Raw genomic sequence first — 15790 nt, forward strand, 5'->3', positions numbered from 1 at the left:
TAACTTTTATGTCTTACATAATAACTTTAGATGTCTCTGAAAATAACTTTGATGAAAAAAGATGTCTTAGATTAACTTTTGATGACTTTGAAAACAAGTTTGATGAACAAAGATGTTTTGGAAAGTTTCTCTGACGAACGAAGGTAACTTAGAGATTAACTTTTATGATTTAGAGAACATCTTTGATGTCTTAGAGAACAAGATTGATGTCTTAGAGAACAACTTGGATGAACAAAGATGTCTTAGAAAGCTTCTCTGATGAACGAAAAGATACTTAGAGAATAACTTTGACGACTGTATTTAACTTTTTGATGGCTCTGAGGACAGTTTTTGTTGAACGAGGATGTCTCAGAAGGCTTCTTTGAATAACAAAGGTGACTGAGAAAAACTTTGATGACTCTGAGAAAGACTTTGTTGTCTTAAAGAATAACTTTAGATGTCTCTGAGAATAACTTTTATGAACGAAGATGTCTGAGAATAACTTTGACGTCTCTTGGATTAACTTTGTGGACATGAGAATATCTTTGGATAACTCTGAGATTAACTTTGATGTCTTTGAAACAACTTTGATGAACGAGAGTGAGTTAGAGATTACCTTTGTTAACTCTGAGATCAACTTTGATGAACAAAAGTGAGTTAGAGATTACATTTGATAACTCTAAGATTAACTTTGATGAACAAAAGTGAGTTAGAGAATACCTTTGATGACTCCGAGAATAATTTTGATAGCTCTGAGAATGACTTTTGCTGTCTTGGAATAACTTTTGATTGTTCTGAGAATAACTTTTGTTGCCTTGGAATAACTTTTGATTGTTCTGAGAATAACTTTGAGGGCTTAGAGAATGTCTTTGATGAATGGAAGAGTCCCATTGAAGTCTTAAGGATGTCTTTGATGTCTCGAAGGATGTCTTTGAGTGTAACTTTGGTGTCTTTGAGTAAGTCCTTGATGTATTGAAGAGTGTCTTTGATTTCTCGAAGAGTAACTTTGGTGTAACGGAGAGCACCTTTGACTATTTTTCTTACTTAGCGATATATAATTTTAGTTACGAAAGTGCTGAAAAAGTTACATTTGACTATTTTTCTTACTTAGCGACATATAATTTTAGTTACGAAAGTGTTGAAAAAGTTACATTTGACTATTTTTAGTGCTCCACAAAGTATAAAGGGCAGTTAAGAACGACGATGATAGATATCTTTGACTATATTTTCTTACTTGACGATGGATAAAGTTAGTTATGAACAGTGCTGAAAGATTCCTTTGACAATTTTTAGCTAAGCGAAAGACTGTTTTAGTTAAGAACGGTGTTGAATGAGATTAATCCTGACTATTTCAGATGAGAGAAGTGATATTTCAGTTAAGAAATGACAAGGAAACACGATGAAGTAACTATTTTTAGTTGACCGATGAATACTTTTAGTTGAGCAAAAGCCAAAACATGATGAACATGACTTTTTCTGATGATTGGCAGATAATTTTAGTTATGAAATGACAATGAAACATGAAGAACACGGTTATTTTCTGATGACTAGGGAATAAGTTTAGTTATGAACAGTTTTGGAAAGTTTCCTTTGACAATTTTTTCTTGATGAAACATAGCGCCTGTTAAGAAAGTGCTGAAAGAAGTTTCCTTTGACAATTTTTAGCTAAGAGAAAGGTTGTTTTAGTTAAGAGCAGTGTTGAACGAGGCTATTTCTGACTATTTTTAGTTGACTGGATAATAAGTTTAGTTATGAACAGTGTTGGAAAGAATCCTTTGACAATTTTTTGTTGACTTGATAATAAGTTTAGTTGAGAAATGACGAAAGTGACTATGTTTTAGTTGATTGGCGAAAGATTTTTTTAGTTAAGGAACGTTAAATAACATGTAAGGGGAAAAACCCAGAGAACATATGGGGAACATGGCAAAGAACATATGTAAGAAAAGTTGATGAATACAGTGAACATGCTGGGAATATGAACTTGTAGAGGAACATGAATATTGACAAAGAACACAACATATGGAAGTTAGCATGAATATTGAGTATAAAAGTTATACAGAGAACATATGATGTACATAGAAAATATGACTAGAATTTGTAGAGAAAGTAATGAGACTAAGAGAAAGATTATAGAAAAAATGGAGATACTTGTGAAAATATGAACTGAATGGGACTGTGAACATTTGTAGAACATGGAATGAACATTGAGAACATGAATATTGAGTATAAAAAGTTATACAGAGAACATATGATGCACATGAAAATATGACAAAGAACATAGTGAACATACGGGGAAAAATGGCAGAAAAAATTTGAACTGAGCTTGCTGTGAACATTTATAGAACATGGAATGAACACAGAAAAAACGGACAAAAAGTGAAGAACACAGCTGAATATAGAGAAAATATGCAAATACAGGGGGACAAGAGCTGGAGCTCTGTAACTGACTTGATCTTATTTACTACGTCTGAAATATGACTGTTTAAAATTTCAGGGGGATTGGACTGCTAGTAGCGAAAATGTGGTCTCTGCCAAATTTGGGTCTTTTAATTAGACTCTGATTAATTTTGATCATGAACTGGACTCTGAATATTTTGGCACAAAGTAGACTCTGGCGAATTTTGCTAGAAAACTGGACTCTGATGAATTTCGATCAAGAACTGGACTCTGTCAAATTTTCACAGATTACAGGACACTGATGAAATTTGCTCTCAAAGTAGACTCTGGCGAATTTCTGTTGATAATTGGACTCTGATGAAATATGAGCTAAATACTGTCTCTGACTAATTTGCTCACAAAGTGGACTCTGTTCATTTTTAGGTATAAAATGGTCTCTGATGAAATATGAGCTAAAACTGTCTCTGACGAATATTGCTCTCAAAGTAGACTCTGGCGAATTTTCGGTATAAACTGGACTCTGATGAAATATGAGCTTAAAACTGGGCTCTGTTCAATTTGGTCTTTACAGATGAAATAGCCGTAAATGGATATAAAACTAAATGTTATGGATAAGTTGCCTGTTTTCCTTAACAAAACATCTAAGACAATATTCTCTGAAAATGGTCCTTTTACAAATTCGGTCATAAACATATAAATAAACTTCTATGATTATTTGAAACTCTGAAAATAGTTGTAAGGAAATAGGAGGAGGAGAGAGAGAGGAGGGATGGTAGAGATATTACGGATAAGATAAGATAAGATTAAGAGCCGACTGGCTGGCTGGGCGCAAAGTAAATAAAGGTGACGCGACAGATTGCGAGGTAGGGGGGGAGGGAGGGGGGTGTGATGTACGAGACTTGAAAACCATGACTTACACAGGTGATTTTCTAAATTTACATGAATAACTAAGGCTTACATAGACGATTTTGTAAGTTGAAAACATGTAAAATATGTCCGTAGAGTTCTCCTGGAAGCCCTAAAGTGCTACATACGTTACTTGAATTTGTCCCATAAGGCCTTAACAAACTTCTATGTCTCGGAAATTATTTTTCTCATAAGAAATCCTTACTTCTAAAATCTGTGACTGACAAAATTTACCTGAAAACCCCGACATGCTACACATGAATTTCCAGAAAAAAAAAAAAAGTTACCTGTGGATCTTACAGTCCACAGGGGTCCTCTGGCCAGAAAAAAAAGTTACCTGTGGCTCTTACAGTCCACAGGGGTCCTCTCCCCAAAAAAAAAAGTTACCTGTGGCTCTTACTCCCTACTACTGTTCTGTGGGAAAGAACGCCTGGTGGAGGCGTTCTGTGGGAAAGAACGCCTGGTGGAGGCGTTCTGTGGGAAAGAATGCCTGGTGGAGGCGTTCTGTGGGAAAGAACGCCTGGTGGAGGCGTTCTGTGGGAAAGAACGCCTGGTGGAGGCGTTCTGTGGGAAAGAATGCCTGGTGGAGGCGTTCTGTGGGAAAGAACGCCTGGTGGAGACGTTCTGTGGGAAAGAACGCCTGGTGGAGCCGTTCTGTGGCAAAGAACGCCTGGTGGAGACGTTCTGTGGGAAAGAACGCCTGGTGGAGACGTTCTGTGGCAAAGAACGCCTGGTGGAGACGTTCTGTGGCAAAGAACGCCTGGTGGAGCCGTTTAGATGTTCTCAGCGAGGTTATGCAATTATTGGTTCGTTCATTATCACGCCAAATGAGTTCAGATGTATAATTAATTGGGACGTCCAGCGCGGAAACCTGGATACAAAAATTCCTCTTGCCGGAGGAAATTGGCCATTAAGGGGAAGTGATGCGTTCCTTGGCCCCTCCCCCTACAACTGAGCGCCTTCCCTCGGGTCCCTAGCTCCTCCACCCCTTTCCCTGGGGTCCCTAGCTCCCCCACCCCCCTCCTTAGGGTCCTTTTTTCCCTCACCCCCCTCCCTGGGGTCCCTAGCTCCCCCTCCCCCCTCCCAGGGGTCCATAGCTCCCCCACCCCCCCTCTCCCTGGGGTCCCTAGCTGCCCCACTCCCCTTTCCCTGGGGTCCCTAGCTCCCCCACCCCCCTCTCCCTGGGGTCCCTAGCTGCCCCACTTCCCCCTCCCTGGGGTCCGTAGCTCCCCCACCCCCCCTCCCTGGGGTACCTAGCTCCCCCACCCCCCCTTCCCTCGGGGGAGCCTTCCTCCTCCAAACTTCCCCAGAGTCCCTCCCACCACCACTACATGCTTTAAAGAACACTTAACATGCAACAAATGCAAGCAGTGCAAAACAAATGCACTATGAAGAACAGGAAAACAGCGGCCGCCTCAATATCAATCGAGGAGCGCTACAACTCCTGAACACCACCACAAAGCACCAAGCTAGAACACCAAGCCACCAGGGGGGGGGGGTGGAACACTATCGTAATGTTATAAGACTCAATGCATGAAAGATTACTGCAAGATAAGACGCGCCAACCATAACATCTGGTGGCCCAGAGAGCTTGGATCATCACTATGGAAACCAAGACCTACAATACATGATTCTGAGATGAGATAGAGACCAGACCTTTCCCCCCCCCCCGCCACCTCCCGCATTATGTGGACCAATGAGAAGGCAGCACGTGGACCAATGAGAAGGCAGCACGCGGACCAATGAGAAGGCAGCACGTGGACCAATGAGAAGGCAGCACGTGGACCAATGAGAAGGCAGCACGCGGACCAATGAGAAGGCAGCACGCGGACCAATGAGAAGGCAGCACGTGGACCAATGAGAAGGCAGCACGTGGACCAATGAGACGGCAGCACGTGGACCAATGAGAAGGCAGCACGTGGACCAATGAGACGGCAGCACGTGGACCAATGAGAAGGCAGCATCGTGGACCAATGAGAAGGCATAACGTGGACCAATGAGAAGGCAGCACGCGGACTAACGAGAAGGCAGCACGCGGACCAATGAGAAGGCAGCACGTGGATCAATGAGAAGGCAGCACGCGGACTAACGAGAAGGCAGCACGCGGACCAATGAGAAGGCAGCACGTGGATCAATGAGAAGGCAGCACGTGGACCAATGAGAAGGCAGCACGTGGACCAATGAGAAGGCAGCAAATGGACCAATCATGCGAGGGAGTGCAGACGAGGCTGGTGTGTGGCGTGGAAGAGAGTGAAGCTCATCAGGTGCCAACTAGATCATCCCTCCATCTCATTACAGTCTCTAACATCCCACACAGGGGAGAGGACGGGATTAGTAGAGGGACAATAGACATCAGAAATTGGATAGAAGAGGGGGAACTAAAGGAAATGAAAATGTATGAAAGGATGCAAGGGGATAGGCAGAATAAGGGGGAGGGACGTCTAAGGGATAATGGGGAGATTGAAAGGGCAAGATCCTATATTTTATGTTGTTAATAGCTGATCTTGGTGGGATTATCCACAGGTTGTTCACGTGAATTGTCCCACATGTTGACCAAGCTGATATTGTCCCACATGTTGACCAAGCTGGTATTGTCCCACATGTTGACCAAGCTGGTATTGTCCACATGTTGACCAAGCTGGTATTGTCCCACATGTTGACCAAGCTGGTATTGTCCACATGTTGACCAAGCTGGTATTGTCCCACATGTTGACCAAGCTGGTATTGTCCACATGTTGACCAAGCTGGTATTGTCCACATGTTGACCAAGCTGGTATTGTCCCACATGTTGACCAAGCTGGTATTGTCCCACATGTTGACCAAGCTGGTATTGTCCACATGTTGACCAAGCTGATATTGTCCCACATGTTGACCAAGCTGGTATTGTCCACATGTTGACCAAGCTGGTATTGTCCCACACATTGACCAAGCTGGTATTGTCTCACATGTTGACCAAGCTGATATTGTCCCACATGTTGACCAAGCTGGTATTGTCCACATGTTGACCAAGCTGGTATTGTCCCACACATTGACCAAGCTGGTATTGTCCCACACATTGACCAAGCTGGTATTGTCCACATGTTGACCAAGCTGGTATTGTCCCACACATTGACCAAGCTGGTATTGTCCCACACATTGACCAAGCTGGTATTGTCCACACGTTGACCAAGCTGGTATTGTCCACATGTTGACCAAGCTGGTATTGTCCACATGTTGACCAAGCTGGTATTGTCCACATGTTGACCAAGCTGGTATTGTCCACATGTTGACCAAGCTGGTATTGTCCACATGTTGACCAAGCTGGTATTGTCCACATGTTGACCAAGCTGGTATTGTCCACATGTTGACCAAGCTGGTATTGTCCACATGTTGACCAAGCTGGTATTGTCCACATGTTGACCAAGCTGATATTGTCCCACATGTTGACCAAGCTGATATTGTCCACATGTTGACCAAGCTGGTATTGTCCACACATTGACCAAGCTGGTATTGTCCACATATTGACCAAGCTGATATTATCCACAGGTTGATCAAAGGAGGAGAAGAAATGCGACTGGTGAAAAGGATGAAGACTGAATATGGCGGCGGCCTGAGGGAACTGTCACACACAGAGCTGGGCATCTTCCAGGTGGGTGTCACACACACACAGAGCTGGGCATCTTCCAGGTGGGTGTCACACACACACAGAGCTGGGCATCTTCCAGGTGGGTGTCACACACACAGAGCTGGGCATCTTCCAGGTGGGTGTCACACACACAGCTGGGCATCTTCCAGGTGGGTGTCACACACAGAGCTGGGCATCTTCCAGGTGGGTGTCACACACAGAGCTGGGCATCTTCCAGGTGGGTGTCACACACAGAGCTGGGCATCTTCCAGGTGGGTGTCACACACAGAGCTGGGCATCTGCCAGGTGGGTGTCACACACACAGAGCTGGGCATCTTCCAGGTGGGTGTCACACACACAGAGCTGGGCATCTTCCAGGTGGGTGTCACACACAGAGCAGGGCATCTTCCAGGTGGGTGCCACACACACAGCTGGGCATCTTCCAGGTGGGTGTCACACACACAGAGCAGGGCATCTTCCAGGTGGGTGTCACACACACAGAGCTGGGCATCTTCCAGGTGGGTGTCACACACACAGAGCTGGGCATCTTCCAGGTGGGTGTCACACACACAGAGCTGGGCATCTTCCAGGTGGGTGTCACACACACAGAGCAGGGCATCTTCCAGGTGGGTGTCACACACACACAGCTGGGCATCTTCCAGGTGGGTGTCACACACACAGAGCAGGGCATCTTCCAGGTGGGTGTCACACACACACAGCTGGGCATCTTCCAGGTGGGTGTCACACACACAGAGCTGGGCATCTTCCAGGTGGGTGTCACACACAGAGCAGGGCATCTTCCAGGTGGGTGTCACACACACAGAGCTGGGCATCTTCCAGGTGGGTGCCACACACACAGCTGGGCATCTTCCAGGTGGGTGTCACACACAGAGCTGGGCATCTTCCAGGTGGGTGTCACACACACAGAGCTGGGCATCTTCCAGGTGGGTGTCACACACAGAGCTGGGCATCTTCCAGGTGGGTGTCACATACACAGAGCTGGGCATCTTCCAGGTGGGTGTCACACACACAGCTGGGCATCTTCCAGGTGGGTGTCATACACAGACCTGGCCATCTTCCAGGTGGGTGTCACACACACAGAGCTGGGCATCTTCCAGGTGGGTGTCACACACGCAGCTGGGCATCTTCCAGGTGGGTGTCATACACAGACCTGGCCATCTTCCAGGTGGGTGTCACACACAGAGCTGGGCATCTTCCAGGTGGGTGTCACACACAGAGCTGGGCATCTTCCAGGTTGGTGTCACACACACAGCTGGGCATCTTCCAGGTTGGTGTCACACACACACAGCTGGGCATCTTCCAGGTGGGTGTCACACACACAGCTGGGCATCTTCCAGGTGGGTGTCACACACACAGCTGGGCATCTTCCAGGTGGGTGTCACACACACAGCTGGGCATCTTCCAGGTGGGTGTCACACACACACAGAGCTGGGCATCTTCCAGGTGGGTGTCACACACACACAGAGCTGGGCATCTTCCAGGTGGGTGTCACACACACACAGCTGGGCATCTTCCAGGTGGGTGTCACACACACACAGCTGGGCATCTTCCAGGTGGGTGTCACACACACACAGCTGGGCATCTTCCAGGTGGGTGTCACACACACACAGCTGGGCATCTTCCAGGTGGGTGTCACACACACACAGCTGGGCATCTTCCAGGTGGGTGTCTCACACACAGTCAGAAGCCACCAGTGTCTCTAAAAAACTCGAGTTTGACAGCAAGAAAATGATGCAAAAATGTTTTAATATATCCATTAATCACATTTAAATTTACGTTAAAAAAAATGAAAGATAATTAATAAAACGACGAATTCGTTGATTTTACTGTGAGAGAACTGTCTAATTTTTTTTAAGCGCATTTCCAGAATTATTATCGTCAATTTATTTTTAAAAAGCTAATCTCACGGTACGAAGCCTAGCAGAATATTTTAACGTGATTTTGTTTAAACTACTGAAAATGTTTAATCCATATTTGTTTGTGTTTGTTGAGAGATTAGCTGGATATTACTCCCAGATGTATGATGGTGTGAGAGAGAGAGAGAGAGAGAGAGAGAGAGAGAGAGAGAGAGAGAGAGAGAGAGAGAGAGAGAGTTTTTGAATGTATAATCCTGAATGTTATTCATGCAGTGTTGCATCATATACCAGGTGTTACTTGGCACTACAGGTGTGGTGTTGTGTTGCAGGGAGTGGAGGACGGGGCGACGTTCTTCACCACGCTGGAGCGACAGAGTATCGTCCTGCACATCCTCAACTCCCTGAGGGCGACCCAGGGAGAGGCTGTGGAGGGAACCACCTTCAGGGAGGGCCAGGCCATCAGTACGTCATCCACCTCCCTCGTTTATTCTCCCTCTCTACCTCCCTCCATCTCCCTCTCTTCCTCCATCTCTCTCTCCTTCCTCCTCCGTCCATTCTGTAAAAAGTGCGAAATTCCTCCAAATATTAATTTCACTCCGAAAATATGAACCTAAGTTGAATTAAAAGTTTTGAAACTCATACCGATGGGAAGACAATGTTTGGTATTCTTTTAACCGCAGCTGGTGTAAACCTGCAGCTGGTATACCTGACCAGACCTGCAGCTGGTGTACCTGACCAGACCTGCAGCTGGTGTACCTGGACCTGACCTGCAGCTGGTATACCTGACCAGACCTGCAGCTGGTGTACCTGGACCTGACCTGCAGCTGGTATACCTGACCAGACCTGCAGCTGGTGTACCTGGACCTGACCTGCAGCTGGTATACCTGACCAGACCTGCAGCTGGTGTACCTGGACCAGACCTGCAGCTGGTGTACCTGGACCTGACCTGCAGCTGGTGTACCTGACCAGACCTGCAGCTGGTGTACCTGGACCTGACCTGCAGCTGGTATACCTGACCAGACCTGCAGCTGGTGTACCTGGACCAGACCTGCAGCTGGTGTACCTGACCAGACCTGCAGCTGGTGTACCTGACCAGACCTGCAGCGGGTGTACCTGACCAGACCTGCAGCTGGCGTACCTGGCCAGACCTGCAGCTGGTGTACCTGGCCAGACCTGCAGCTGGTGTACCTGGACCAGACTTGCAGCTGGTATACCTGACCAGACCTGCAGCTGGTGTACCTGGCCAGACCTGCAGCTGGCGTACCTGGCCAGACCTGCAGCTGGCGTACCTGGCCAGACCTGCAGCTGGTGTACCTGGACCAGACCTGCAGCTGGTATACCTGACCAGACCTGCAGCTGGTGTGCCTGGACCAGACCTGCAGCTGGTATACCTGGACCAGACCTGCAGCTGGTGTACCTGGACCAGACCTGCAGCTGGCGTACCTGACCAGACCTGCAGCTGGTGTACCTGGACCAGACCTGCAGCTGGTGTACCTGACCAGACCTGCAGCTGGTGTACCTGAACCTGACCTGCAGCTGGTGTACCTGACCAGACCTGCAGCTGGTGTACCTGACCAGACCTGCAGCTGGTGTACCTGGACCAGACCTGCAGCTGGTGTACCTGGACCAGACCTGCAGCTGGTGTACCTGGACCAGACCTGCAGCTGGTGTACCTGGACCAGACCTGCAGCTGGTGTACCTGGCCAGACCTGCAGCTGGTGTACCTGGACCAGACTTGCAGCTGGAATACCTGACCAGACCTGCAGCTGGTGTACCTGGCCAGACCTGCAGCTGGCGTACCTGGCCAGACCTGCAGCTGGCGTACCTGGCCAGACCTGCAGCTGGTGTACCTGGACCAGACCTGCAGCTGGTATACCTGACCAGATCTGCAGCTGGTGTGCCTGGACCAGACCTGCAGCTGGTATACCTGGACCAGACCTGCAGCTGGTGTACCTGGACCAGACCTGCAGCTGGCGTACCTGACCAGACCTGCAGCTGGTGTACCTGGACCAGACCTGCAGCTGGTGTACCTGACCAGACCTGCAGCTGGTGTACCTGAACCTGACCTGCAGCTGGTGTACCTGACCAGACCTGCAGCTGGTGTACCTGACCAGACCTGCAGCTGGTGTACCTGGACCAGACCTGCAGCTGGTGTACCTGGACCAGACCTGCAGCTGGTGTACCTGGACCAGACCTGCAGCTGGTGTACCTGGACCAGACCTGCAGCTGGTATACCTGGACCAGACCTGCAGCTGGCGTACCTGGACCAGACCTGCAGCTGGCGTACCTGACCAGACCTGCAGCTGGCGTACCTGACCAGACCTGCAGCTGGCGTACCTGACCAGACCTGCAGCTGGCGTACCTGGCCAGACCTGCAGCTGGTGTACCTGGACCAGACTTGCAGCTGGTATACCTGACCAGACCTGCAGCTGGTGTACCTGGCCAGACCTGCAGCTGGCGTACCTGGCCAGACCTGCAGCTGGCGTACCTGGCCAGACCTGCAGCTGGTGTACCTGGACCAGACCTGCAGCTGGTATACCTGGACCAGACCTGCAGCTGGCGTACCTGGACCAGACCTGCAGCTGGCGTACCTGACCAGACCTGCAGCTGGTGTACCTGGACCAGACCTGCAGCTGGTGTACCTGACCAGACCTGCAGCTGGTGTACCTGAACCTGACCTGCAGCTGGTGTACCTGACCAGACCTGCAGCTGGTGTACCTGACCAGACCTGCAGCTGGTGTACCTGGACCAGACCTGCAGCTGGTGTACCTGGACCAGACCTGCAGCTGGTGTACCTGGACCAGACCTGCAGCTGGTGTACCTGGACCAGACCTGCAGCTGGTGTACCTGGCCAGACCTGCAGCTGGTGTACCTGGACCAGACTTGCAGCTGGTATACCTGACCAGACCTGCAGCTGGTGTACCTGGCCAGACCTGCAGCTGGCGTACCTGGCCAGACCTGCAGCTGGCGTACCTGGCCAGACCTGCAGCTGGTGTACCTGGACCAGACCTGCAGCTGGTATACCTGACCAGACCTGCAGCTGGTGTGCCTGGACCAGACCTGCAGCTGGTATACCTGGACCAGACCTGCAGCTGGTGTACCTGGACCAGACCTGCAGCTGGCGTACCTGACCAGACCTGCAGCTGGTGTACCTGGACCAGACCTGCAGCTGGTGTACCTGACCAGACCTGCAGCTGGTGTACCTGAACCTGACCTGCAGCTGGTGTACCTGACCAGACCTGCAGCTGGTGTACCTGGACCAGACCTGCAGCTGGTGTACCTGACCAGACCTGCAGCTGGTGTACCTGGACCAGACCTGCAGCTGGCGTACCTGACCAGACCTGCAGCTGGTGTACCTGGACCAGACCTGCAGCTGGTGTACCTGACCAGACCTGCAGCTGGTGTACCTGGACCAGACCTGCAGCTGGCGTACCTGGACCAGACCTGCAGCTGGCGTACCTGACCAGACCTGCAGCTGGCGTACCTGACCAGACCTGCAGCTGGCGTACCTGACCAGATCTGCAGCTGGTGTACCTGGACCAGACCTGCAGCTGGCGTACCTGGCCAGACCTGCAGCTGGTGTACCTGGCCAGACCTGCAGCTGGTGTACCTGACCAGACCTGCAGCTGGTGTAATTGCTGATCAGACCTACAGCTGTAGTTGCTGATCAGACCTGCAGCTGGTGTACCTGGCCAGACCTGCAGCTGGTGTACCTGGCCAGACCTGCAGCTGGTGTACCTGACCAGACCTACAGCTGGTGTAATTGCTGATCAGACCTACAGCTGTAGTTGCTGATCAGACCTGCAGCTGGTGTACCTGACCATAGTAATCAAAAGAATACAAATCTAAACCATCACGTGATGGCAAAAAACGCTGCTCTTTCTGAGTTGGATTTTGAAATGTAGACATTTCAGTAAATAATGTGTAAGTCCTTCCCCGTGTACAGGACACCGATGAGTGACCACAACATGTTCTAAGACTTTTTCTTCCTCTTCCAGTTCCCAAATTCCAATCCGATGGTATAATCCACGGTATTCTTCCCCTACACCACTACAAGATGCTGGAGAACCTTAGATCCAGCTGGGTGCAGACCTTCTTCAGGTTCCAGCCCATAGGTGAGTCCCCCCTCACACCAGCCCATAGGCGAGTCCCCCCTCACACCAGCCCATAGGCGAGTCTCCCCCTCACACCAGGCCATAGGTGAGTCCCCCCTCACACCAGGCCATAGGTGAGTCCCCCCTCACACCAGGCCATAGGTGAGTCCCCCCCTCACACCAGCCCATAGGTGAGTCCCCTCCCCCACCAGCCCATAGGCGAGTCCCCCCTCACACCAGCCCATAGGCGAGTCTCCCCCTCACACCAGCCCATAGGCGAGTCTCCCCCTCACACCAGCCCATAGGTGAGTCTCCCCCTCACACCAGCCCATAGGTGAGTCTCCCCCTCACACCAGCCCATAGGCGAGTCTCCCCTCACACCAGCCCATAGGTGAGTCCCCTCCCCCACCAGCCAACAGGCGAGTCCCCTCCCCCACCAGCCCATAGGTGAGTCCCCTCCCCCACCAGCCCATAGGTGAGTCCCCTCCCCCACCAGCCAGCAGGTGAGTCCCCTCCCCCACCAGCCCATAGGTGAGTCCCCTCCCCCACCAGCCCATAGGTGAGTCCCCTCCCCCACCAGCCAGCAGGTGAGTCCCCTCCCCCACCAGCCCATAGGTGAGTCCCCTCCCCCACCAGCCAACAGGTGAGTCCCCTCCCCCACCAGCCAACAGGTGAGTCCCCTCCCCCACCAGCCAACAGGTGACTCCCACCTATGTTGTTATAATCTTAAACTTTTATCTAACATTAAAAAAGGCAACAAGAATGAGTCATATAAAGAAGACAGTATTCCACACAAGTGTTCCTGTGTTTATATATCTTGAACACACACATTTAATGTTTGTTTTAAATTGAAGAGAGACGACTGGTTAACTGACAAACGATAGGCCTAAGTATGGCCTATGCTTAGGTCACTCTGTGACATTAAATTAGTGACAATAAATCATTATTATCTCTAATTTAATGTCAGGGATATTGTGACGTGATCAAGCTTAGGCCTACAGCCAAGCTTTAATTGCTTTCCTGATTTCCTTAAAATTTACTGTTAGATTATTATTGGTATTAATAGTCTTCAAGGATAACCTAGTCCTTATCAAAGATAACTCTCTAATGCTTCAGAGCACAAAGGTTACATCAGTATTTCAAAGTCACAGGGAGTCCGCCTCTACCAGCCAGATTATCCGCCGTTTAGACCACTCGGTCGTCGACTCTCGCACGCTTGCATCAGCCGTAGAGCTGCTTGTCCATAGAGCTCATAGTTTTAGGATAATGTTAACTCTTGCGTGGTTCCCAACAGAGGAGATCCAGGAGTACTTTGGCTCCAAGATCGCCATCTACTTCGCGTGGCTGGGACACTACACCACCGCCCTCACTATCCCTGCCGTCATCGGCCTCATCTTCTGGGTAAGACGCAACCACGCACGCGCACGCACGCGCGCATAGCAAAACAAAAGAGGTGAATCTTAACTCCCTAATCCACAGCTAGGGAGGAGTGAGGTAAGTCCCCTCACGTCACTACAGGTGTTGTGAGGGTAAGATTGGAGGCGGGATTCACCTCCAAAGAGGGGAATCTTAACTTCCTAATCCACAGCTAGTTAAGTACATATACACAAAATTATAAGCTGGTAGCCCTAATAATAGTCAGTTATTGGCCAAAATTTCAGATACAACTGTTGTAAACAAATCCACAAGGGATGACGAGGATTCGAACCTGCGTCCGAGAGCATCCCAGACGCTGCCTTAATCGACTGAGCTACGACATGGTCAAAAAAGAGTTGAAACCGAAGTCCTACTGTGCTTACTGGATCCTGCAGCCTCTCCGAGACACAAACCAGGGTTTTACACAACTCCCCCCCTGCACTCGAGCTATGTCAATAGGCAATTGTTCATTTGATTCATCACGCTATTGTGATTTCTGTGTGTTACAACTGTTGTTTATTAAATTGTAAGCCCTGGTACCAATATCGTGCACAGGCTCTTATCACAACCCGTCCTCTTAAAAATAACGTCACTTTTGGCTGGTATGCGCACTATGGCTAAATTTGGACGTAATTTGAAATGAAATCGACTCACAAAAGTGACGTTCTGTTCTGTTTTCTATTTGAGTCGTCCGGCGTACGCGCAGAGGTTTTTTTTTTTTTTTTTTTTTTTTGAGATATATACAAGAGTTGTTACATTCTTGTACATTCTAGGTTATGAGAGGACACTTTAAATTAACGTTTTTCATAACGTTTTGAAACTTTATGAGAATTTCCTGCCCACCTAACCTATCAGAGGACCCTTAACTTACTGTTGTTGAAAAAAAAATCCCATATTTATTTTCATTTTTTTCATTTTCAAATTACGTCCAAATTCGGCCATACGGGCAAACGGACAAAATCGACGATCTTTTTAAGAGGACAGGTTGCTTATCATGGGCTTGAATATATCAACACTTGTACATGATCAGCGTGCGAAGCTTTTCAAGATCTGGCAGTCCAGTCTACTGGTTATCCTTTTTTAAAGCAAAGAGTCAATTATCGGGAAGCAGGGAGGAGGAGAGCCGAGACATCTCGGCACGCTGCCGGGATAACCAAGAAGTGTACCTGTAATATAGTTTGTGTAGTGTCCTGGTATCTGCAGATTTTGCACTTTGTGTCTTTAAACAATCAGCTGCAGTAAGCTTTTTGCATGACCCAATTTTTCTAGAATTCGTTTTCAAATACGGCAGAACATGTTCAAGAGAATCACTTGTTGAAGTGTCATGTGGATGTCTTAAGAACATAAGAACATAAGAATAAAGGTAACTGCAGAAGGCCTATTGGCCCATACGAGGCAGCTCCTATCTATAACCACCCAATCCCACTCATATACATGTCCAACCCACGCTTGAAACAATAGAGGGGCCCCACCTCCACCACGTCACGCGGTAATTGGTTCTACCAGTCTTAAGCACG

The 15790-nt window shown here is 48.8% G+C and overlaps 2 protein-coding genes across 6 annotated transcripts in view; one reads left to right on the forward strand and one right to left on the reverse strand.

Moving 5' to 3' along the window:
• The window catches only part of LOC123767758 (choline-phosphate cytidylyltransferase B), a 664019-nt gene that overhangs the window by 313175 nt on the left and 335054 nt on the right, over positions 1-15790 (reverse strand). The window lies entirely within an intron of this gene.
• The window catches only part of wwk (white walker), a 273471-nt gene that overhangs the window by 223967 nt on the left and 33714 nt on the right, over positions 1-15790 (forward strand). For all 5 annotated transcript variants that reach the window (XM_069310671.1, XM_069310668.1, XM_069310669.1 and 2 more), the window contains 4 exons: positions 6808-6910; positions 9093-9225; positions 12762-12878; positions 14152-14258. In XM_069310671.1, coding sequence (XP_069166772.1) covers positions 6808-6910; positions 9093-9225; positions 12762-12878; positions 14152-14258 — 460 coding nt within the window. The remainder of the gene's footprint in view (positions 1-6807; positions 6911-9092; positions 9226-12761; positions 12879-14151; positions 14259-15790) is intronic.

Source organism: Procambarus clarkii, chromosome 67 (assembly GCF_040958095.1).
Source record: "Procambarus clarkii isolate CNS0578487 chromosome 67, FALCON_Pclarkii_2.0, whole genome shotgun sequence".
Taxonomy (NCBI): Eukaryota; Metazoa; Arthropoda; class Malacostraca; order Decapoda; family Cambaridae; genus Procambarus; species Procambarus clarkii.